General features: G+C 42.1%; 1 protein-coding gene across 2 annotated transcripts in view; it reads left to right on the top strand.

Annotated features, from left to right (window-relative positions):
- TG (thyroglobulin) overlaps positions 1 to 24210 on the top strand; it is a 189032-nt gene that overhangs the window by 39295 nt on the left and 125527 nt on the right. For both annotated transcript variants that reach the window (XM_075920103.1, XM_075920102.1), the window contains 6 exons: positions 2368 to 2577; positions 3706 to 3860; positions 5493 to 5649; positions 13177 to 13398; positions 19764 to 19913; positions 22027 to 22197. In XM_075920103.1, the coding sequence (XP_075776218.1) occupies positions 2368 to 2577; positions 3706 to 3860; positions 5493 to 5649; positions 13177 to 13398; positions 19764 to 19913; positions 22027 to 22197 (1065 nt within the window). The remainder of the gene's footprint in view (positions 1 to 2367; positions 2578 to 3705; positions 3861 to 5492; positions 5650 to 13176; positions 13399 to 19763; positions 19914 to 22026; positions 22198 to 24210) is intronic.

Raw genomic sequence — 24210 nt, 5'->3', positions numbered from 1 at the left:
ATTATGGCAGAGTTCTCATGAGTAATCATAGTTTAGGGAGCCTAGAAAACCAGGAAGCTCTGAGAGCAGCAGGGAAAAGTGAAAAAGCTTTTGACAGGGTCCAGGTAAAGCATGAACTAGCAGAAAGGACGAGTGGAGAAGATGCATACTAGGTCCTAAATTCTGAAGTCCTTTCAGAAAGTCAGGAGGAGTTTTCCCTGACTATGGTCTGAGAATGGACCTCTTGCTTTAAAATGTTGGCAAGTTTTGCATGGGTGCTAATTTTTGTTCTGGAGTCTTCAATATCCAGTAGGTTTCCCCCCCCATTTCTAATGGATCCAAGTGCAAGAGTGATCAGTAATAATTCATGGTTTAGATACTTCTTCAGCCACCTTTTGTTAGAAAGGTTGAACAGGTTTTCTTGCAAGATTTTTGCTATCTTCTGTTAATGGTAAGTCTGTGAAGATGTCCCGAGAACAGCCTTTCTCCTGGAATTTTGACATAACTACTTCTGGAAGCCCAGACCAAAAAATATTAAAAATAATGGATTAAAAAAATTAATGGAATGTATTTGACCTTAAAACAATTTGGCAAGACTTTGGGATGAAGGTTCAGGAGGGTCATATTTTCTTCTATGTGCCTGGAACTCCTGGTTACTAATTACCATCATTAAGAGCTCTGGGATAGACATGAGAAGTAGCCCAACTCTGTCACTACCCTGGACATATTTCCAAGATGGGAAGATTGCTGCCAGCAGATGAATTTGGCATAGTGGAAGAGTATAATAAATCCTTTTTCCTATATCAGAAAAGACAGCAGTAACTCTAAGTGGTAACTCTGAAGTGCCCACTGAATACAGTGAGGTTTTTATTAGATCAATCAGTTCTATAATAGCTACGTTCCCCATAGTTCATTTTGTGCCTCTGTACGCCAGCGTTTGAGATAGACTCCAGCATTTTCTTTTTGATCTGTATGTCTTGTTAATTCCAAGTATCTTCATGTTCCACACTACCCACATTGCTTCCTTATGCCCACTTTCCATTACTCATACATAGGTTGGGTAGAGAGACAAAGCTTTGAGTATATTCAGGTGGAAGTTCCTGGCTTTGCTAGGGAGATCTTTACAAGTGCTGGGGAGTTTCAACATTCTACTTAGTGACCGTTGAGCCGCCAGGATGAATTGCTAGTGACCAGGTGGATGGTGAAAGGCACTACTCATTCTTACAACTACACCACCACCAAAAAGGAGCTTCCAAGGTGTAAGAGTGACAACATAGCCCTCCTCTCGTGAGCTGCTGATCAGCTTAACAAGAGTGAGGAAGGGAGCTGGCAGCTGGGCCGAACAAGCAAGTTTACTGATCGATTTCAATAATGAAGGACCCAAGCTGAGACAGTGAAAACAAGGGCATATAGTCAATAACTCTACATTTTAAGTTCTTAAGGGCAAATTCTACTCTAGATACACCCTCACACCCCATTCAAATTAACCATACTGGGCCCATATAGAATGGAACAGAATGGAGCCTGTAGAAATACTAGAGCATTACAGAAGACAACAGATTGTTTTCCGTTGAACTGTGTGAAGAGCCCTTAATAGAGGTTGCTCTAAATACCTATGAAGACAACAGTTAAACATGTGCTAATAGAAATGACCCATGTTGTGTATTAGAACTGATGGTGGTCACCTCCCTTTCTGGCCTCTGGCTTTGTGTGTATGAGCTTATCTGGAATCATAGAGAAGAAGGGGAATTTTGCAATGACCTTTTTACTGAGCTAATACACTTTAAAATGTATTATAAAGGAAGTGTGTAAATTGGCATAAGAGTTAGAAATTAAGCCAGTGACAAATGGATATTCTTCCCTGAGCTCCACACCTTACTGTTGGGCACTGAAAAGTGACATGAACAGGAGGCGCTATGACACAGTCAGTGTTTGTGAAGATGAGTTATATTTGGCAAGAGCTTTCTGATTAAAGGTCAAGAGAGTTGGATGGAATTCATACGCTGTGCACATTTGCCTTCATATTAGTGTGCACGTAGCACAAGTATACAGGGTGTCTCCTGTTCATATGCACCCCCTCTGTACAAACAACATCTATGCAAATGGTGTTTGTGCGTGCACATGTGTGCACACATACATGGCAAATAATACTTTCAAGACCTGTATGCAGCAATATCTGAGCCCAGTCCAATGCCCACTGAAGTCAATGTAAGTCCCTTCATTGACTTCAGAGGGCATTGGATCAAATCCACTGATGTGAATGGGAACTATATGCCTAGGTCTAGCACATTGTATGTGCTCCACTTAGAGGTTTCTGAGGGTTATTTAGACTCTTACCTTGAATATTTCATAGTTTTAACTTTTACATATCCCTTCATATCTTCCCAGGTCCCCAATGCCTACTTCCTTTCAACGTGGCTTACGTGGTCAGTGGAGCGCTTGTCTGTGCAAACGCCTCTGATCAAAATCAGAGTTTTCAGAAGTGCCAGCTGATTTGTCGTCAAGGCTTCCAGAGTGCCTTTTCCAATGTGACATTCCTGTGTGATCGAGAGAGTCGCCATTGGATCTCAGAACCCCCCCTTCCTCAAAGCTGTCAGAGTAAGTATAGCTGCCAGAGAGGAGCAATATTTTATTTAACCAGAGATCAATGTTTAGAAATCACCCATGTTTAGTACCTGCACGGGAAAGTAAATAGATGTGACAAGCAGAAGCGGCCCTCATTTTGAAGCCACCTTTAAATTACAGTGAGAGGAGGAAGTAATTAGGCCTGTACTTTCTAAATAAAGATGTAGTGGGTCAGTCTTGCTCTCTGTCTTCATCTGGAGACTCAACTTTGCCTTTCAGTAGCTCCCATATCTGGAACCGTCCCCTGATTCTGTAATAATGGATCTAGGAATAGATGGATATTTAATCTAAGTGCAGATTTTTCTTTGTAAGTGAAAAGATTCTGGCATCATGAAAATGGCTCTGCTGGAATCCCTTACTTCTGAAAGAACAGATGAGTCCCAGATTTCTGAATCTGACAGAACTCAACTGTTTATGCCCATAATCAAATGACTTTGTTACTTCTGTGCCTTTCTGTAGTGTTTGTTCCCTAGGGTTATAGCCATCTACACTGGCTGCTGCTTGGTATTTTTCAAACCTTTATTCCTTCGAGAATGAAAATCACCTCAAATCTTGGAAGCGGCATATGTCTGTTGTGAACTCATGTGATCAGTTCTTTCTCACCACTGGCTTTGTCAATAATTTTGACAGAAATGGGCTCTGATCAAAACGTCATAGTTGAACACTTGTGAAGTTTGAGATAATATGGATCAGACCTGGATCTCAATTTTGCAGCTGACCTTTGTCTTTCCAGTGAGCTAAATTAAAATGCTGGCTTCAAACATTTCTACACACACACCATCCCACCATGAAAAATATGAGATTAAATTTAAAAAAAGTTAAACCCATTTGGATTTGGAGTCAGATCTCAATCTAAAATTTGATCCATCTTTTATCAGAGCCTAAGTAGTTGTCTCTTTTTAAAAAGTATTCTAAATGACGTTAGTGTTTGCACAACAGGGTTTGATGAAAGGTCAGAGCTCGGCTTGCAGTGTCAATGGCTTTACTATTCTCCCTGGTCCTGTGTCCCCTCCATCCACACAAGGTCATTTTGAGAGGCAGCTTTGGCACCTGATGCATCATAAATATTAAATATACTAAATACCCTTTGTTCTTTTTCAGAGCTCCAGTTATTTCAGACTGTCCAAGCTCAAACACACTTTGAGCTCTTGCTGCCTTCTGAGAAGACTTGCAGCTCTGATTATGCTGGTTTACTACAGGCATTCCAGATCTTTATATTAGATGAATTGAAGGCCCTTGGTTTCTGTCACATTCAGGTGTTCTACTTCTCTTTTTCTGCATGGAAAAAAAATGTGCAGCATCTTATGTTCTGGACATGAAAAGATTGAGACAAAAAAAATGTGGTGGTATAGATTAACCCATTCTCAGTTGATCCCTGACCAAAAATTTCCAAGTGATCATTTGGAGTCTGATTTTTTTTCCCCCACAGACTTACAAGATTCTGTCATTGCTTTGGTTTTTCAACTAAGGAGGAGTGAGCTGGATTATATTCTGACTCTTGCAGCATCACATAATTTACACATCATAATAAATCTGTTAGGATGTTGGTTTTGATAATCAGTGTCAAACTGACCATTTGTGAATTTCATCTCCTTGCTAGTACGTTTTCTCATATGTGATCTTGCTTAAATGTGTAATTCAGCAGCTTTCAGCAAACTCATGTGCCTCTTCATGTGTTAACCCTTTCTACTATGTGGACTTCGTCCCTTACATGGAAGACCAACACAAGGTCTATGCATTCCTTAAGTGATACATAGACGCTGTGGCAGTCCTTTGTAGAGGGGTGAATTTCATTCCACCATGCATAACAATTCCATTTCATATGAAAAATTCCAGTTCTTCTACTGTCTCTTACTTGCTAAGGTTTATTAAATCAGTATTAAATATTGACTATGAAATAGTTTAACACTTAAGCCAGATGTACACTAGACCTGGAAGATCAGTTTAAGGTATGCAACTCCAGCTACATAGAATATGTAGCTGGAATCAGCTGACCTTAAGCCGAGCTTGGTGGCATCCCCACAGTGGGAGGCTGACAGGAGCAAATGCTCCCATTGGCTTCCCTTACTCCTCACGACTGCAAGGAGTACAGGCACTGTCCAGAGCTGCCCTCAGCGTTCATTTTGCAGATCTATACTAGACCCGCTAAATTGAATGCCAGAACGTCGATCTCCAGTGCGGCGAGTGAAAACGTTCTCTTACAGTGTCCCATTAATGCTCCTTGAAATAGTTGCTATACTGTGGTGGGCAGTATCAGGTTAAGCTGTGGATTCTTCCTGCTTGTAGACCTTTTCTGCTATAACCAGCAGGATGTGGATATGTGTGGAGACAGAATTGGGTATAGTGGGTAGGGCTGGAGCCAAAGATCAGAACTGGAGTTGGAAGCCAGAAGAGTCAGTCAGAAACAGAAGCAAGGTGAAGGAGCTGAGTCTGTCATAGCAGCCAACTAGGGTCCATCTAGGGGCACAGACAACTTCTCAGCTTCCCCTCCAGGGAAACCTGGACCAATCAGAAACCAAGGGAGCACTGCAGGGCAGGTTCTCTGTGGATGGCATATCCCGTGGTGCTTGACCCCATGAGGGTCATAGCCAGTCAATCACTACTCTGCTAGAACTGATGGGTGGTGGCATGCATGTGGTAGTTGCTCAGGAACCAGTGGTCCCAGGTTGTTGCCCCATAAATCCTTTCACCTATCCAATGCAGAGATGTGTGTCAGCAGAGAAGAAAGATAAGAAAATTCCAGGAAGCCCACTAGGAGGCTTGTTATGCTTCACAACTCTCGGATAGGGAGTGAAATATCTAGTGTGTTGCATGGTCTCTGCAACAGGGATAATAGTGCGGACAGACCACAATCCTTACAGTATTTTGTCTCTCTAATTATTATTAAGGTAAATGCATTTGGAAACACAGATTCGGTTTCTGTTTGTGATGATTCTTCAGTGCTGGTGGAGTGTTCGAGTGCAGACCGACTGGGGGTGAACATCACATGGAAAGCTCAGCTTGAAGGCATCCCAGCAGCTTCTCTCCCTGACTTACATGATATTGGTAAGTTTTTTCCTCTGTTGACATTTGTTTCCATAGTGTGTTTTGCTGTTCATTATAATTGGCAGCCTAATTCTGGGTGAGAATAATGAGCTTGAAAACTGTGAGGGAGGTCCACTGCTGTGGGGCAGGTCCTCACCTCTTTTTTGCCCACTGTGAAATGGAGTTCAGGAATTTTTTCCTAATTTCCAACCTAACCCTCTCTTGTTGCAATTTAAGCCCGTTGTTTCTCATCTTATCTTCAAAGATTAAGAAAAACGGTTTTTCTTTTACCTTTTATATACTTGAAAACTGTTATCATTCCCCCTCTGTCTTCTCTTTTCCAAACTGGAAAAAACCCAATTCTTTCAATCTTTCCTCATAGGTCATATTTTCTAGATCTTTAATCATTTTTATTGCTCTTGTTTGGACTTTTTCCAATTTGTCCACGTTTTTGCTGAAATGCGGCACCCAGAACTAGACACAGTACTCCTGGTGAGGCATAGATTAGAGCAGAAGAATTACTTCTTTTTGTCTTACTTATAACACTCCTGCTAATACGTCCAGATGTTCCCTTTTTTTTCAACAGTGATACTACTGACTCATATTTACCTTGTGGTGCATTATGACCCACAGATCCCTTTCTGCTGAACTGTTATTTAGATGATAATTTCCCATTTCGTATGTGTGCAGCTATAGTGGTTCTTCCTAAGTGGGGTGCTGTGCATTTGTCCGTATTGAATTTCATCCTGTTTACTTCAGACCATTTCTCCAGTTTGTCCGGATCATTTTGAATTATGACCCTATCCTCCAAAGCACTTGCAACCCTAGCTCGATATCACCTACAAACTTTATAAGTGTATTTTCTATGCCATTATCTAAATCATTGATGAAGTTATTGAACAGAATCAGACCCACAAGTGATCCCTGCTGGACCCCACTCATTAAGCCCTTCCAACATGACTGCGAACTATTGGTAACTACTCTTTGGGAATGGTTTTCTGACCAATTATGCACCCAGCCTATAGTGGCCCTTAGAAGTGACTGAAAACAAGTCACAATATAAGTACAAAATATATATGCCAGGAGAGTAACCTCAAACCAGAAATAATAGATGGAGAACTTGAAGGCAGTCTGATTACATAATTCCAGACTTTCATATGCAGATTGCATGCATGAGATTTTCTGGGTGCTGTGCAAAACACCTGTTCCAAGGAGCATACAGTATTTGGCATTCTGGTGTAGCACCAGTCCCGTAAACATTGAAGAAAGTGCCTAACTTTGTTCACATTGAATTCAGGAGGTCTACTCAGGTATCTAAACAGCTTATGTGTGTGAGAGGGGACAAGATCAGACACCTCCTGGGTAAACGTCTTGCAAATAGAGGCTCTTGGAGTCATACCCCAATGGTGACTCCACTCTCCTCTCCTGTCCTTTGTTTATAGTGGCACAGCCCCCAGTGATATTGTGTTACAACTAACAGTCATTATAGTAATAATAATCTCAGTCAGCTGCAGACACAGGCAAGAGTTCAGACTCTCCCTGTGCAATAGAATCTGGGATGCATGCCAGCTGTTATGGGGATCCAAAGTGAGTAATGCTTACTGTGAGGACAATGCAGTGGTGTTTTAAGCTTCTCTACTTGATCTAGATCTGGGGAAGACAAATCATTTGGGTGACATAAGCTTCTGACAAGGATTTGATCATGTTTCCCTTGAAATCAATGAGCATCTTACTGTTTGATTCAGTGGAAGTGGGAACAGGCCCCAGGTTAATATATTTAACTAGTGGAATCGTAAAAATAACTACTTGCAGTATATATGGGTTTGTGAATGTGTGTAGTATATATTGTAGCAGTGCCTAGAAGCCTCAGACAAGTTTCAGGGTTCGTTGTATGAAGTGCTGAACAAACGCACAGCAAGACATCTCTTCTGCCCTGAAGAGTTTTCAGCCAATAAAGGCAAAATGTGGGATGAGAGAGAAAGACATGGAGTGGGGGTGTGACTTGTCTCAAGTCATGCGGAAAGACAATGGCAGAGCTAGAAATAGTCTCCTCTCACCTACTCCAGTGACCTTTTCAGTGGACCATGTGGCTTCTCTAGCTGCAATGTGCGTAAATACATATATGTGCATGTACTGTATATATTATGTATGTGCATCTCTCTCATCTTCTCTTATGCTCTCTATTTCATGTGGGCTATAGGACCGTAACCAGTGTCTTCCGTCTTTGCTGTTCTCCTGCTGAAGTCTTCACTGTTTCCCATGCTATTCTGATAGTTTTCAAGTCTAGTTCTGTTGTGTGTTTTCATGCTATCCTTGGGCTACCTTGTCACCTCTTGCCTGGGGATTCCAGTCTGATACCTGTTTTACGTTATTTAGGACTTTTCTCCAGGAATATCCTGGCCATCTCTGTTTTTGTTCTGTAATTTGCTATCTGATCAGTTTCTGCTCTGCCCTCCTCCTGAGTTGTTCATTTGTATTTTTTTCTGGCATTCTGACACTCAGACTTTGTATAAGGCACCTGTCATGAAAACTTGGAGTTTAGATAGTAAATTCTTAATAGGTCTCCAAGTTTTGGCACCTTGGAGTAAGACAGATTCACAGTGGTGGTAAAAATTCAAAGAGTAGTCTGCAGATTGGCTATAGAGTTAAAAGGCTGTCTACATAGCAATTAAACACCCACAGCAGGCTGGGTCAGCTGACTTGGGCTCACAATTCTTAGGCTGCTGGTCCGTAAAATTGCTCTCTATATGTTTGGGCTTCGACCGGAGCCTGAGCTGTGAAACCCCATGAAAGGGGGAGGGTCCTAAAGCCGAGATTCCAGCCTGAGCCCAAATGTCTGCACAGCACTTTTTACATCCTCTAGCCTAACTAGCTTTCCTGAACCAGCCACGGACTTTGTCATAGGTCTTTTTTTTCAAATGTAGAATAGTAATAGAGAGGCAGCTGTGTTAGTCTGATCTTGCTAAAACAAAAGGAAAAACTATGTAGCACTTTAAAGACTAACAAGATGGTTTAGTAGGTGATGAGCTTTGGTGGGCCAGACCCACCCACGAAAGCTCATCACCTATTAAACCATCTTGTTAGTCTTTAAAGTGCTATATAGTTTTTCCTTTTGTTTTTTCAAATGTAGACGTAGATTAGTCTTTTTCACTTGTTATACTTACAGTGCTGTCAAGGTATGTGAAGCATCAGCTGTCTTCTATGTCCGTCTCAGAAAGTGCTATTGGTGTTTCGTGTATGTGTGCATTTTCAGACTTTCGTTTTCTTTGTGTTGATTTTGAACCCTGCCAATTGTGAGTAGGCCTGGAGAGCCTTTGTTTTGGCTTCCAAGCCTTTATGGGTAAGGAGAGCAAGTTGATGTCATCTGCAAATTATTTAGACAATTTTTGGCAAAAATCATTTGCAAAGAGCTTGTTGTGGTGGCAAATCTCAGTTTACTTGCCTTTGATCTCAGTGTTATTCTTTGTCTAGGATTTAACACAACTGTTGATACAATTTGTATCTTTATATTGGAAAAACATATTGGTTCAAGTTAAAGCAGTGGTCCTCTGACATTTGCATTGGTGACCCCTTTCACACAGGAAGCCCCTGAATGTGACTCCCTCTTATAAATTAAAACACTTTATTTTATATTGAATACTATGGTAAATGTTGAAGGTGAAGCCGGGTTTGGGGTGGAGGCTGACAATTTGCAACCTCCTCCCTCGTGTAATAACCTTGCAACCCCTGAGTTAAAGGAATGAGGACATAAGCACATGGCCCACTGTTACACCAGCATAAGATCTGTGCATATGAACCACTTTACCCATAAGTGGAACTTAACTAGTGCATCAACCAGTGTTGATCCCCTGCACAGGGGTGAATTTCATCCATGTAACAGAATATCTTATGAACGATGGATGAGCACACGGGGGCACTCATACATATGGGCTGCAGGTCTAGAGGGTACTTACAGAATAAATATAATACTATAGTCTATTCAGTGCAGCCAGCTGTGCAGACTTGAGTCATTAGCTGCCTGCACCTAGTTGTGAAATTTTCCCACTTACTTCAGCTGGAAAAATACTCCTAAGTTACGGCACATAGTCAGAAAACTAGATACAGAAGAGTGCACAAGTACAATGATGGATCTGAATTAGTTGTTCTGCTGAAAATAATTGTACCTGGGGGTTCACATTTCTGCCTACCCGGATGCCTGATGACGCACGTAACATGCCCTCTTTGAAAACCCAACATTGACAGTGTGGGAACTGTCATTCCATTCAGGAGAACCCAAGCACTGTACAAAATGTGCTCCTGAGAGGCTCTGTGTTTGCTGGGCATCAGTTTTGGGCATCAGTTGTGGCTATTCAGAGGCCATTTGGAATACAAATTTGCAAATTTATAGCAACAAAATCTGAGTATTTCAAACACAGCCATCAGTCTTCTCCGCAAGGGTTAGCCAATAAAATCTCCTCCGAGATTCATGCTCTGTCTTGCGCTCCTGCCCTATCCAAATCAAGGAATCCACACGCTCTTGGTGTAGGAGACTGTCCTCACAGCAGCAGTCAAACAGCCAGGCTGTCTGGTCAGCATGGAATAATAGAATGGGAAGGATATGCATGTCCCCCCGAAAGGCAAGTCTCCAGTGTTAACCTTTATCCTGAGCTACAGAGCAGGGGGGTTTGGTCACCTCTGCACAGGTGGGTATCCAGTGCTGGCATGGCACTAGAGATTCCTTGGTGCTAGACTGTTAAAGGTCAGGAAGTGATTTGCCAATCCTCACCCGCGCTGAGAATCGTCTGTTGGTTTTTTTTAATCTCCTTCATCTGAAGTATCAGGGACGGCCTGGGAAGTCTCACTAATCATTCTCTTGTTCATGTGCTTGGCTGGCTGGTTCTTGCTCACATGCTCATCACCTAATTGGTCACCATCTGTGGGAAGGAACTGGAGAATGGAGGGACCTTGTGGGGTTTTCTTTCACCTTCCTCTGTACTATGTCAGTGTGATCCACTTGCCAGGATGATTTTGATATGGTCTCCAACAATATCTTGCCAGCAACTTAAGGGAGTATGGATTGGATAAATGGACTGCAAGTGGATAGAAAGCTGGCTAGACTGTCGGGCCCAACGAGTACTGATCAGTGGCTCGACGTCTGGCTGGTGGTTGGTTTCAAGCAGAGTGCCCGAAGGATCGGTTCTAGGGCCGGTTTTGTTCAACATCTTTATTAATGACTTGGATGAGAGGCTGGATTTCACCCTCAGCAAGTTTGCGGATGACACTAAGCTAGAGGGAGAGGTTGATACGTTGGAGAATAGGGATAGGGTCCAGAGTGACCTAGACAAACTGGAGGATTGGATCAAAAGAAATCTGATGAGGTTCAACAAGAACAAGTACAGAGTCCTGCTCTTGGGACGGAAGAAGCATTGTTATAGGCTGGGGTCTGAATGGCTAAGTAGCAGTTCTGCAGAAAAGCATCTGGGAATTAGTGGATGAGAAGCTTGATATGAGTCAACAATCTTCCCTTATAGCCAAGAAGGCTATTGCCATATTAGGTTGCATTAGGAGGAGCATTGCCAGTAGATCCAGAGAAGTGATTATTCCTCTTTATTCGGCTCTGGTGAGGCCACATCTGAAGTATTGCATCCAGTTCTGGGCCCCCAGTTACAGGAAGGATGTGGATGTATTGGAGAGGGTCCAGCTAAGGGCGACCAAAATGATTAGGGGGCTGGAGCATATGACCTACGAGGAGAGGCTGAGGGAGTTGGGTCTATTTAGTCTGCAGAATAGAAGAGTGAGGGGGGATTTGATAGCAGCCTTCAACTTCCCTAAGGGAGGTTCCAAAGTGGATGGAGAAAGGCTGTTCACAATAATGATCGATGGAAGAACAAGGAACAATGATCTCAAGTTGCAGTGGGAGAGGTCCAGGTTGGATATTAGGAAAAACTATTTCACTAGAAGGGTGGTGAAGCACTGGAATGGGTTACTTGGGGAGGTGGTGGAATCTCCATCCCTAGAGGTTTTAAGTCCCAGATTGACAAAGTCCTGGCTGGAATGATTTAGTTGGGGTTGGCCCTGCTTTGGGCAACAAGCTGGACTCAATGACCTCTTGAATCTTGTCAAGCCCTAGGGTTCTATGATATGGGTATATCTCATTTAGTTAATTACCTGACATTGTAGGCAGTTGTACATTGATGTTGCGAAGAGCAGGACTTTAGTTCTTTTTTGGAACCCTGTTAGATAAATTCATGGAGGTTTGGACCATCAATACTTATTAGCCAGGATGTGTAGGAATGGTGTCCCCGGCCTTTGTTTGTCAGAGGCTGGAAATGGATGATTGGAGAGGGATCACTTGGGCTGTCTCTAAACTACATCCCTTTTCTCAAAAAAGGGATGTAAATTAGACACTTTGAAATTGCAAATGAAGCCGGGATTTAAAGTGTCTAATTTACATCCCTTTTTTGAGAAAAGGGATGTAGTTTAGACACAGCCTTGGTGATTACCTGTTCTGTTCACTCCCTCTGGGGCATCTGGCACTGGCCACTATCGGAAGACAGGATACTGGGCTAGATGGGCCTTTGGTCTAACATCGTATGGCTGTTCTTGTATTCTTATGTTCTAACATTGGTGCATCTTGGTCCCTCCTATTTTCATGCCTGTGGCACATAATGATTTAGTCTCCTGTAACACTTTGACCTAATTTTGGTGTTAGGTTTAGCACGGAGGTGCTGGATGGGGGGTGTTGGCCTGTGATATACAGGTCAGTCTAGATCAGCCGTGGCCAACCCGAGGCTCACGAGCCACATGCGGCTCTTCCACCCCGCCCCCCAAGTGCAGCTCACGAAGTCTTCCTCCTCTCCCCCCGCCCGGTGGCTCGAAAATCGCCCTCACATCCCCAAAAATGGCCCTCTCCTCCCGAATCCCTGTGCTGACCCTGGGCAGGGGAACTGTCCGGTGTGGACATGAAAGCTACAGAAATAAAGATGGCTGCAGGCAGCGGGAGCCTGCTGTGGTCAAAAAGCCTCAAAACGTGTTTAAATGTGTTTTCTTAAAGGGGCAGAGCATTTTTAAGCTCTTTTTTTTTTGTTTTGTTTTGTTTTGTTTTTACTCGACCAAACATGACCAGGGACTCCTTTTAAAGGGGCAGTCTTTTTTTTTTAAGCTTGACAGGTTTGCCCCGGCTCTTGGCTGGATCCACTGCTATCTTGGCTCATGGCCACCCCTGGTCTAGATGATCGGGTGGTTCCTTCTGGCCTATGATTCTAAGAAAGAGCAAGTGATGTCTACTGAAACAGGGTGTGCAGATTAAATCTAGCTTCTGTGTCCAAAATCTGATATAAGACTAAAAATTTTGTTTATCTGAATTGCTAATTATCCATAAAAGTTATTAAAGACTGGTTATTGTGTATATTAAATAGTATCTACCAGTCAATTGTGGGCTGAGGCCCAATTGTGGATGCATTATATAGATTTCTACATGTCAGCTATCCCCTGGGGCAGCTGATCAGCTTGATATTATTATTTCCAAGTAGATCCATTTTCATAACTGTACTGTGGTTTTCTTTTTAGAAAAAGCAATCGTTGGGGAGAATCTCATTAGACGCTTTCTAGCGCTGATAAAAGGTGGTGGGTTTGTGCTACAGTTGGACTCCAAGCAATTCCCAGCAGATACGTCCATTCATTTCCCCCGAGATGAAGATTTTGACCTATCTCCTAGTGTTCAGCTGGGATGCCAGAGTGGATTTCGAAGTTCATCTTCTGGGAGAACAATCCCAAATTCCCAAGGATGTGGTATGTTTCTTTCTGACTTTTTCTTTTTTGTTGTTGAGATTACTGTAAGTCAGTGCAAAGTCACAGTTGGCACTAGACTAGTAACAAGAAACGTTAATGGACACACTTCTCAGGTGTCAGTCACTAACTATGGGCGGGGTGTCCGACACACCAACATGAATGCGAGGCCCCCACCGAAGCAGAAGCCATTCCTGTGCTATTTTTGCTATTCTTAAAGTCTAGCTATGCTCGTAAAAGTAAGAGTCTTCAAAGGGCGGGCAGCATTTGATTCTGTGTCCGATCCTCTGGCTTCATCAGAAATGTGCTCCGTTTATGAATAGGAAGATGATGTTTTGGGTAATTCATACTGGTATCTGAAAGTCAGGGGAGACTCCTTCTGATCTGTGCCCCAGCACTAGTGATAAAGACTCTGCAACCATTATAGAGCTAAAACTTCTGGTGAATCAGAATAGAATCCAGTTTGCATTCCCACCGCTACGGAGGCGCCAGCAGTCCTGGGATCTTATATGCCCCGGAAAAGGCCCTGGTAGCTGGATGAGCCAGTACAAGACTCAGATGGAAGCACACTCAGCTTCGACCAGCATGCAAACCTGATTGCAGCTCTAGCCCCCTTTGGCCCCTGCTGTTAGACTTCTTTAGCTTTTTCTCTTTCTCCCCTGGACACTGACTCAAGTTCTCTCTAGATCCTCTTCCATTAGTGACTTTGCTCCTTCTGTCAGTTTCCTCCAATATTCCCAAATCATCTAGCCCCCACAACTCACCTCTGGACTGGAATTGCTCAGAACTACAGGGTCAGAGCAGGGATGGCTTTTCTCTGGGGTCTGGTGCAGGAGAGGGATTTGCTCAATGTCAGGATGGAATGCCACACTTGGAGTGGTAAACTTTGGCATTGTCTTTCTAACTTTTGAAAAGTGCCTCCATTTAAATCCCTTGACAATGAAAAATTCATATGAAAACAACCTGCCAAAATAAGCACTGGGGCCCTGTTTTCATTGGGAAAATTTCCTTATGGCCTGCATATTGCAGGGGAAACAAAAACAATGAAAGCTGCTTGATATCACTGTGGTCAAACACTCTGACTGGTATAAACTGGATGAAATTCCCCCCACCCCCACAACAGTAGAGAGAGCTAGCCAAGGCCTTTGCACGGCATAACTCCCAGGGAAGCTAAGGACTGTGGGTGGTGCAGAAGTGAATTGCATCCACAAGGAGCACATCTGCAGTGTGAAATGGTGCCATTCTACCACTGTCTCTTGTTAGATGCCCCAGACACCCTTTGTTTCCTTTCCCTGCAGCATAATGGGAGTTCATTTATGTCTGAGACAAGCGCCCAGAACAAAACCAGGGATGCCCTGCTTTTCCCATCCCAGATAATACTGACCGCCTCTTTAGTTACTTTCAATCCCATATGGTTTTGTTTAATGTTCGTTATTAAGAAACAAAATCAGAATGCCGTACAGTGCCAGCTAAGTAGCAGATGGAGTTTTTACTTTTAAAGTTCTGAACATGCTGCAGCCCCTTTGCTCCTTTTTATATGTTAAAGTGGGGGAGAAATAAACAATAAAAATAAGTACCAGGACACTGCCAGGTGATAAAGAGCGAAGCTCCAGAATACTGGCACAACGTTCTTTTTTTCTTTCTCTCTCTTTTAAGTGTTGTATGAATTTTTGAACCAGCAAAAAGTTCTGGGTTGCAAGCCCTGGTGTTTGGTCTACACTATGAAGCTGTAATGCTTTTAGTTAAAGTAATACAAGCAGGGTCATCCCTACCAATGCTGGTGCCCTATGCATCCCAGCACCAGCGCACACACCCCTTCCAGGGAGGCCAACCTCTCTGTGGTGGGAGATTGTGGGGGCAGCCCTGTGGGCAGCAGGAGCAGGATAGGGAGAGAGGCTCACTTGACAGCCTCAGGGCACCAGGCAGGAGGTGCAAGCTGGCTGGAGAGAAGTGTTGCTTCTCTCTAGCCACCTGCTCTGTCTAGTGCCTCTCACTGCCTTCTGGTGAGTGGGGGCTGGGTGCAGCCCGTGGGAGTAGGGGGCTGGTGAGGGCCTGGGGCTGGTCTCTGGAGCCCATACACAGCACGCAACTGCATACGGCACCATGAAATTTGGGGCAGTTTGGCGCCCCAAATGCCATGGTGCCCTACCCAGTTGCGTATTTTGTATATCAGCAGGGATGACCCTGGATACAACCCCTTTTAGGGTGGCAGCAGTACACTGGTATAATGGTGAAGTTAAATCTATTCATGTATGGGGAAGGGAGTAAGCTAGCCTGGAATAACTTCATCTGTCTTTAGGGTTTATACCAGTCTGACTATTTTGATTAAAAAAAATTACCCCCCTAACCCAAGTAGTTATGCTACTAAATTTCTAGGTAGATTACGGTAGGTATGGGTTAGCACTAGTTGTTCATATTTGGGCCCATTTGACTGGGAGGTTCCTAAGTTACAAACCTCACAAAAATGATTTCCTTCTGTTACAAAGCACTGTTAAGCTGAGACGTACTCATGACTGGATGAATCATAGACTTAATTGAATTTCATTGTTGTGAACTAAGTCTTTAGTTAACATAATCAAACAAAAGTTGATCACAAGCCCCATGTAAGACACAAGGGTTTTGGACTGGAAGTTGCTACAATTTGTTAACCGTGGACACCCATTTTATCCTGGGGGAATTAAGGATGTTAAATTTAGATTAATCAACTAATGTAACGTGCATCAACTATTCGATTAGTCAATAAGGGAGCCTCCGCCTTTGAAATGTAGCAAGAGCCCTGCCGGCTCTTGCTACATTTCAAAGGCAGAAGCGCTGTGGGGATACCCTGTGCTCCTGGGGCTTTGCTTTTGAAATGTAAAAGATCCCTCGTGGGGCTCTTGTATGTTTCAAAAGCGGGGAGCATGGGGCCAGCTGTTTGAGTCCCCAGTATACCCCAGGCTCCTTGCAGCACTTCTGCTTTTGAAATGTAGCAAGAGCCCTGCTCTGCCCCTGTCTCATCTCCCCACAGAGATGGAGCTGGGGCGGGGGGGGGGGGAGGGAACAGGCTTTTAAGCATTTGCTTATCAAATAGTCGACTAATCACTTACATCCCTAGGGGGAATATAATCAAAATAGCTTTGTTTTAAAGTACTGCCACTGAATTTATTTGAATTCAGTGTGCAGAGCAGGATGACTTTGAAAGAGAATAGACTTTTTATAGCAATGATGTATAAATATTACAGAAAGTGAAGGTCAGGAATATGTGTTAGATCTAGCATTTAAGAGTACAATTAATATTGATAACTCCTGCTTTGAATTGTGCTGATCTTCTCAAACTTGAGAAAAGGGCATCTGCCTTTGTAAAAGAAGGTCATAATGAAAAAACTGTTGAGGGGGTTAAAATGCTTCATGATCCAGCTTTTATTGGGATTACATTTTTTGTTTTTTAGTGTAGAAATGTAGTTGTGTGTTAACTAGTGTAGCCAGTGGATCATGGCCTAGGATTCTCGAAACACAGGATTTAGGATATTCGAACGCCTGAGTTCTTCTCCTGGTTCTGTTGTTATATGTTGTTTATGGTTGCTAACTATTAAGTGTCACAGATGTGCCCTATGGCAAGTCATTATCCTTGCTGGCTCATTTTTCCCATATGTAAAATTGGGATGAAAATAACAATAGTAACTTATTATTTAAGGGTCTTTGTAAAGTACTGTAAAGAGGAAACACCATCTGAGATTGATTCCTCAGTCAAAACCTCAATCAGTTTACCTTTACATGCTAAATATGCTTAGCGGTGAAATCCATTTGCCTTGCTCTTTTCTAGTCCAGATAGCAGTTGAGCTACAATATTTTCTCAGACCCCGAGCTTATTTATTTAATTACTTGTTTTATTTCCCTTGTTCCATGACATTTCCGTCTTGCTACAGGGCAGTTTGAACGGCTCTTGATGGAAGAGAGCCACTCTGGTGGTCTCAGGAATTTGTTGTGCACAGCGTATTCCTTCTGAGACACGCATGGTGCATTGATCTTCCTTTTCATCTCCATTTCATTTTCCTTCCTGTCATTTGGATAAAGAATGTAGGCCATCCTAATAGGATTAGAGACTGTATTCTGGGAAGCAGCAACTCAGAAGAAGATTGGGAAGTGGTGAATAATCCGCTGAACAAGAGGTCCTACTGTGACACCAAAAGACCTAATGTGTTCCAGTGGTGCATAAATCCAGGAATCTCAAGTAGGAATAGAGAGATTATTTTTGTGTCTATATTTGGCACTAGTGTGACCGCTGCTGTTATATCATGTCCGGTTATGGTGCCGACAATTCAAGAAGGGAGATAAGAAACTGGAGAGAGTTCATAGAATGACCCACTAGAATGACTGGAGAATTAGAAAACATTTACACTAGGAGACTCAAAGGGTTCTATTTAGCTTAACAAGCAGAAGGTTAAGGGATAATTTGATTACAGTCTATAAGTATCTACGTAGGGAACAAATATTTAGTAATGAGTTCTTCAGTCTAGTTGCAAAGGTATAAGACAGCACAGTGGTTTGAAGATGAAGCTGAACAAAAATAATCTTTGGAACAGTTTACCAAGGATTCTCCATCATGACCATTTTAAAATCAAGATTAGACATTTTCCTAAAAAATGTACTTAGGGATTATTTTGGGGGAAGTTCTGTAGGGAATTATTCAGAAGCCCGGACTAGATGATCATAAAGGTCCTCTTAGATTCTATGACTTTGTTGCTTCAGATTTGCATGTATTGGTTCTATAGCAGCATGGTTTCTGGGCTAGAAGAAAGCTATTTCTTAGTTCATATTTCCCATATCTTAGTTTACTTTTATGTGCATTAATCTCCGGGGTGTTTTTTGGATACTGTTCTAGGTCAGTTGAAGGTGATTGGTTTTTATTCATAGATGAACCTTGATGCACGTGGCAACAGAAATCTCATGATTGCTTACAGTGTTAGTGGAAAAATAATTTTAAATGCAATTCAGCAACGGGCTTTGTCGAGCTTGTAAAAAGTGTAGTTGGGGGGGAGGAGTTTCTTCCCTTGAGGTTCTTTTGAATAGGTATGATCCCTTTTGCAGGCTTTGGAAAACATCTTTAACAAATGGAACAAATAGGCTGGTGTTCAGAACCTACATGAGAGATGAATGTCCAAAATCTTCCAGGATTTTGTGGTTCCTTAATTGATTTTAGATGTGTGTCACGTCAGGTTTGCCTGATTTGGGGGGCCCATTGAAATGAATCCTTCAGTCCCATGATTATCCCAGACAGTTTTACTGGAACATGACAAATGTGAAGAGGAATGAAGGAAGATGGTTGTTTTTAACCTGTTGTTCTGATTTATCACTGGCGTATTCCAATAAGTTAGTTAATTCACAGTGCAGCACGTTGGCAGATTATACGCAAATATAGCACATCTACTCTATGAACTGTAAACATAATGACCAGTTTTCTGCTAGAGTTACTCTTTGACGCAGTTTTTAATTCCTGTCAACACACTGGACAAGAACAGAAGTGAAATTTTGCACCATGTCATTGTCCCAAAATATACATTTGATGGTTTTAGAAGGAAATCTACATCTGGAAAGCAGCTGTGAAATAGCAAGTAAACACATTGTCTGGTAAATGTGTTTGAGACTCATCTCTGGCGGCGATAGTGGTCCATATGATCTGTAAGGAAAGATGGTATTACATGATTGCCCTGAAGACAATTAGTCATCTGCTTAATATGCAGACTGTCGTCTGGAAATATTGCTCATGGTTTCTTCTGAAATGCTGAACTCAGAAAGGTATTGTTAACCTAAGGGGAGGAAATCTTTGTGTTGTGGTTGTCAAGTGTACCATAAGTTAGTTGTCTTTAATCCAACAATTACTGGCCTGCTTAGAAATACCTACCAATAATTTCATTACCAGAATTTTTTAATGAAAGCATTACCATATGGAAAACCCCTGAGGGTTTTTTTTTCTGAGTTTCTGTTAATGTGAATTTTCCTATTCTTGTCTAAAACCTTTGTTGCATTTTACAGTTGTATCTTATTACAGATGGACCTGATCTGCAACAGTCATCTAGAGTGAGGTCCCTCAGAGTTTGATGTGATCTGCTTTGAGGCCCATCTAAAGACCCATCTAAATTAAGACCCTGGTCTAGACTCCCTGTATTCCAGTCACTAGAGGCTTTAGGTGAACACTTTAAAAGGGGCAGTGTTGGTAACCCCTCTTAAAAGGCACATGTGCTCATCAAGGCCTTGCTCCAAAAGCCACTGAAGTCAATGGAAAGCCTACTGCAGCTGTGTTCTGTTTATGTACTGATGTGTATGGATGTCTGAAATGGTAACACTTCCATTGAATTCCATAGAACTAATCATGATTTTTTCTTCTGTAGTTGTTTGTCCTGCAGGCAGCTACTCCCAGAATGACATGTGCATGCCGTGCCCCACTGGATTCTATCAGTTTCAGGCAGGCAGCTCCTCCTGCATCAGGTGTCCTCTGGGAAAAACTACCATCTCTACTGGCGCTTTCAGAGCTGATCATTGTAAGTGCCCTGATCATCATCAGGGAGGAACATCATTCAGGATCTATTGGTACCAATTAAGGGTGCCTTATAGCTCACTTTATTGTATGCAGTGTTATTGTCACTGTATCAGTCCCAGGGTATGAGACAAGTTGGGTGAGGTAATGCCTTTCACGTCTGTTGGTGAGAGTGACAAGTCATTGAGCTTACACAGAGCTCTTCTTTAGGCCAGGCCTTATCTGAAGAAGAGCTCTGTGCAAGTTCGAAGGCTTGTCTCGCTCACCAACAGAAGCTGATCCAATAAAAGCTATTCCCTTAGCTACATCAGCTCACTTCATTGAAGTTGCTAAGGAGCAGTTAAAATCTTGCCTTGATAACTGTGCCCATCTAGCGCACCTTGTGCTTCTAAACCGTGGACCAATATGCTTAATAATTTATATCCTGGAAATTCACCCTGAATTGCACCTCTCAGCTCACAGACCTATGAAAATAAAGACAATGATGCCTAAAGGAATGCAAAGATTAAATCCCTCAGTTTATTTGCAGTATCAGCCCTTGCATAGAAAAGAGGGAGCAGAGGTATGTTGGTAACATGCGGGAATATATTTGGGTTGAATTGTTGAAAGAGTGACCTTGTTGCATTGTGGCTGGTATCTATTTGGTTTGGAGCCTCTGTTGAAGTCAAGTTGTCATGCCAGGGTGAATTTGTCCCATGATTTTATTCCTATAGGTAGCTTTTGGGGACTGACAAGGGAAGGGGGCATATTTCTCCTTTATAGCTTTTTCTATTAGTATCACCTTCTGTGTTACTCCCCAAAGCACACGTGAGGAGCCTGATGTCAGAGTGGACTGCAAATGTGGATAAACTTCTTTCTCAATACGGATTACATTCTATGGCTATATGAACTGGGGGGCTTAGTCAATACATTTCTTGGGCATTCCAGGCTCTTGTTCCATGACCCTTTTATCCGAACATCGGTCAGCTTATGATTGATTAAAAGGTGAATTTCAGTCTCAGATATTGGTACACACTTCTTTCAGAGGTCCTGGAGTTTTTTAGTATTCTTTAACTAAGGGGGACATATTGCCGTTTGAATAACAGTGAAAATATACTCTTCAATATATGGGCGTGGCCTCCGTATGTGAACTTCTTCCTAGTGCAGTGGGCCAGAACAAAGTTCATGCATGGCTTAAATCCCACCTAAGTCATTTTCTGAGATAGGAAGTGGAATCCAGGAGCACGTAGACCCATTGCTATATGGTAAATTTGCATAGGGATGAATTTTATGGCTTTGGGTTTTTTCCCTTTCTCTTCTAGTTTCCTGTTCGTAACATGCTAACTCTTTTAAAAATACTGAGGATTTGCTAGGCAGAGAACAGGGAGAAGAATGAAATTCTGCCTGTCTGTATGGATGTGTTTCTTTGGGGAAGTGGAGGAGACCTTTGGTTACTTCTGAATCTTTAAAAGCTCCAGTTATCACTGAAGCATGTTCAGATCTAAAGCATAGCTCTTCAAAATTAGAAAAAGTTGGGAGGACTTGGTTCTCCAAAGCATAGGGAATTAGCAGCAGCAAATTGGTTTAGTGAGATCTTGTGACTCCTTATTACTGTTCTCAGTGTTTCAGGGCCCTGGTAGGCACTGACCAAACAGACACAAACATGCTTCCTTCCCTAAAGAACTTGCCTGTGCTATAGGATTCAAAGGAACCAGTGAGCCTGTGCTAGGCTCTCTGAAGCAGGGCCTGTGTTTTTATTCTGTGTTTGCAATGGTCCATAGCTTGCATGTAGTCCATGAGTAGGGTCTTTGGGTCTAGCACAATGCAAGTAACAATAACAATGAGGAGTCCTCTGGCATCTTTTAAAGACTAACAGATTTATTTGGGCTAATATTTGGTGGGTAAAAACCACTTCATTAGGTGCATCTGATACAGAGACAGACTTACACGGCTACTCCTCAGTGAATAACAACAATGGAAAGTGATGGAATGGCAGCTGTGAAACGCTTACTCTAAATGATGCGAGAGAGTCCCTGCCTTTGACAGCAAAGAATCCGTTCCTTCGAGAATGTATTTGTCCTATTCAAACACTGAATGGAAGATACGTAGCGATCTAACTCTTCCCTTTCATCCAACAGGTGTCACAGATTGTCAGAGAAACAGGCAAGATTTGCGGTGTACTGAAGATGGACAGTATAGACCCTCCCAGGCTGATCCCACCACTAAGAAATCCTTCTGTGCTGATAGTCTTGGCATGATGCTGGACTGGACTGAAACAGACCACCCATTGACAGATTCCCAGTGCCGTGGTAGGTGTCAGAGAAAGAGTTACATTGGTTTTGATTCTATGCTGGTAATTCCTCCTTAACAAAATACTGATTTCTAAGGGCAGCTGGGTCTGAAAGGTTATGGGAATTCACTTAACTATAATTCTGGTCTCTTCCTCATCCTATATGCCTACCATTCTCCCTGCTTGTGGAGTTATTTATTACACTGGGGACTCCAGCTGATCCCAGGCTCCATGCAGTGCTGCCCCATTGAAACGCAGCTGCGGCGTTTCAAAGGGAAGGCGCATGCGATTTATTGCGATTGAATTTTTTTAATCACTTGACAGCCCTACTTTTTTTTTTTCAGATTAAAAATACTGCCACATCAGAGCTTTAAAATTCAGGAAAAATGTCCATGCAAGGTTGACAAAATCCCCCTGGTTTCTGACCAACTTTAGAACTAGTTGGATTTTTTTTGAAATGTCAACCATATTTTGAATTTCAAAAAAAAACCAACAGATTTTTTTTAATTAAAAAAGGGTAAAATGAGTGCTTTTACTCTTTCCCTCCTGACCAGCTATACTAATTGTATTGTAGAATGGAATATAACTGTAATCTGGGGTAACTGATTCTGCACTTTAGTGGAAGGGGGTAGATGATATTGACACAATAGCTCAGTGTTTCTTAAACTGTGTTATGCGGCACACAAGTGTGCTGCGAGGCAGTCAGACGTGTGCAGCAGAGAACAACAGAATTCAAAATGGCTGCCCTTAAAGGGGCAGGCGACCTTTTTTTCCTCAATAACTTTCCCCCGACCATTCGTGTTCCTCAAAAAAAAAAAAAATGTGTTTGGTGTTCCTCGGTCTTAAAAAGTTTAAAAACACTGCAATAGCTCCTCTTTATTTCTAAGCTATCTTTCTTCTGTGGAAGAAACAAATCATCTTAAAATAGAAAGTGATCGACTGTAATAAATCTAAGCTCACCCCAGACATCGTCATTGCCACGATGTTGCAGTTGGCACTCAATGGGTACTCAAACTTGTATGGCAGCAGCATGGATGGAATCTACATCTTTCTCTGCAAAGAGTACAGAGTCTCCCTATCATTGGATCTGAAAAAGAATCACGATTAACATTTATCAGAATAGGGCCTGTGACACACAGCTATGCAGTTCTGTCTCCTAGCCAGTCATGAACAGCTAATAGCAAATTCATTAACATTAGAGCATTTTGAATATTTTTCATTATGCAGGTTTTTTGCCAGAAAATATATTTTTGAAAAAAATCAGTTTTCAACTATTTTTATTTATTTAAAAATTTTTCATGAAACAAAGTATTTAATTTTTTTAAAGTTTTTGTTTCTAGGGTTTTTTGTCCTATTATCTTCCTTTTTTCCCCACTCATCCTTTTCCTCTGGATTTTTTAAATTAGTATTTTTAAGAGAAAATGGGAAGTTCCCTTCCCAAGGAAAACTTTAAAAAACTCAAAAAAATGTTTTTCATATTAATTTCATCTTGAATTTTTCATCCAAAAAATGGGGGGGGGAGACCCATAATGATAATTTGCAAACACAAATTTAAAGTAGCTTTATTTTAACTTTTTTCCTGAAAATTGAAATCTGTTGAGGTTTTGTTTTGTTTTGTTGTTTAACCAGCTGTAACTGCAACACTCAGTCAGCCTACACATTTGAATAGAGATAATTTAACTATGGTTTTTGTATCATACTTCTTTAAGAGGGAAAACTTTTCTCCCTCATTTTACCCCTTCAAAGCCCTGCTTTTCAACCCTCTTCCCAGGTGAGCTTAAAGCACAGGAATATTTTGTGGAGCGGAGGGGGAGCTGGACTGGAGGGTGTGTGTATGTGTATGCTATATTTTTGCTTACTCCTTTGTTCTTTCCAAGCAGAAAATGTCAGTTTTATCAAAAGTACCTGGTGACTCAGCTTGGACAACAACAAACTTTTGTTGTCAATTAGTGCTGGCTGTTTTGCTTTAAAAGGACAAATGATTGTTTTAAAAGTTGATCCTCATCTTTTATTCTGTGGTTTATCCAGACAT

This window comes from Pelodiscus sinensis, chromosome 2 (genome assembly GCF_049634645.1).
Source record: "Pelodiscus sinensis isolate JC-2024 chromosome 2, ASM4963464v1, whole genome shotgun sequence".
Classification (NCBI taxonomy): Eukaryota; Metazoa; Chordata; order Testudines; family Trionychidae; genus Pelodiscus; species Pelodiscus sinensis.
The sequence above is the reverse complement of the archived record's forward strand: the minus strand, read 5'-3'. Positions and strand labels throughout refer to the sequence as shown.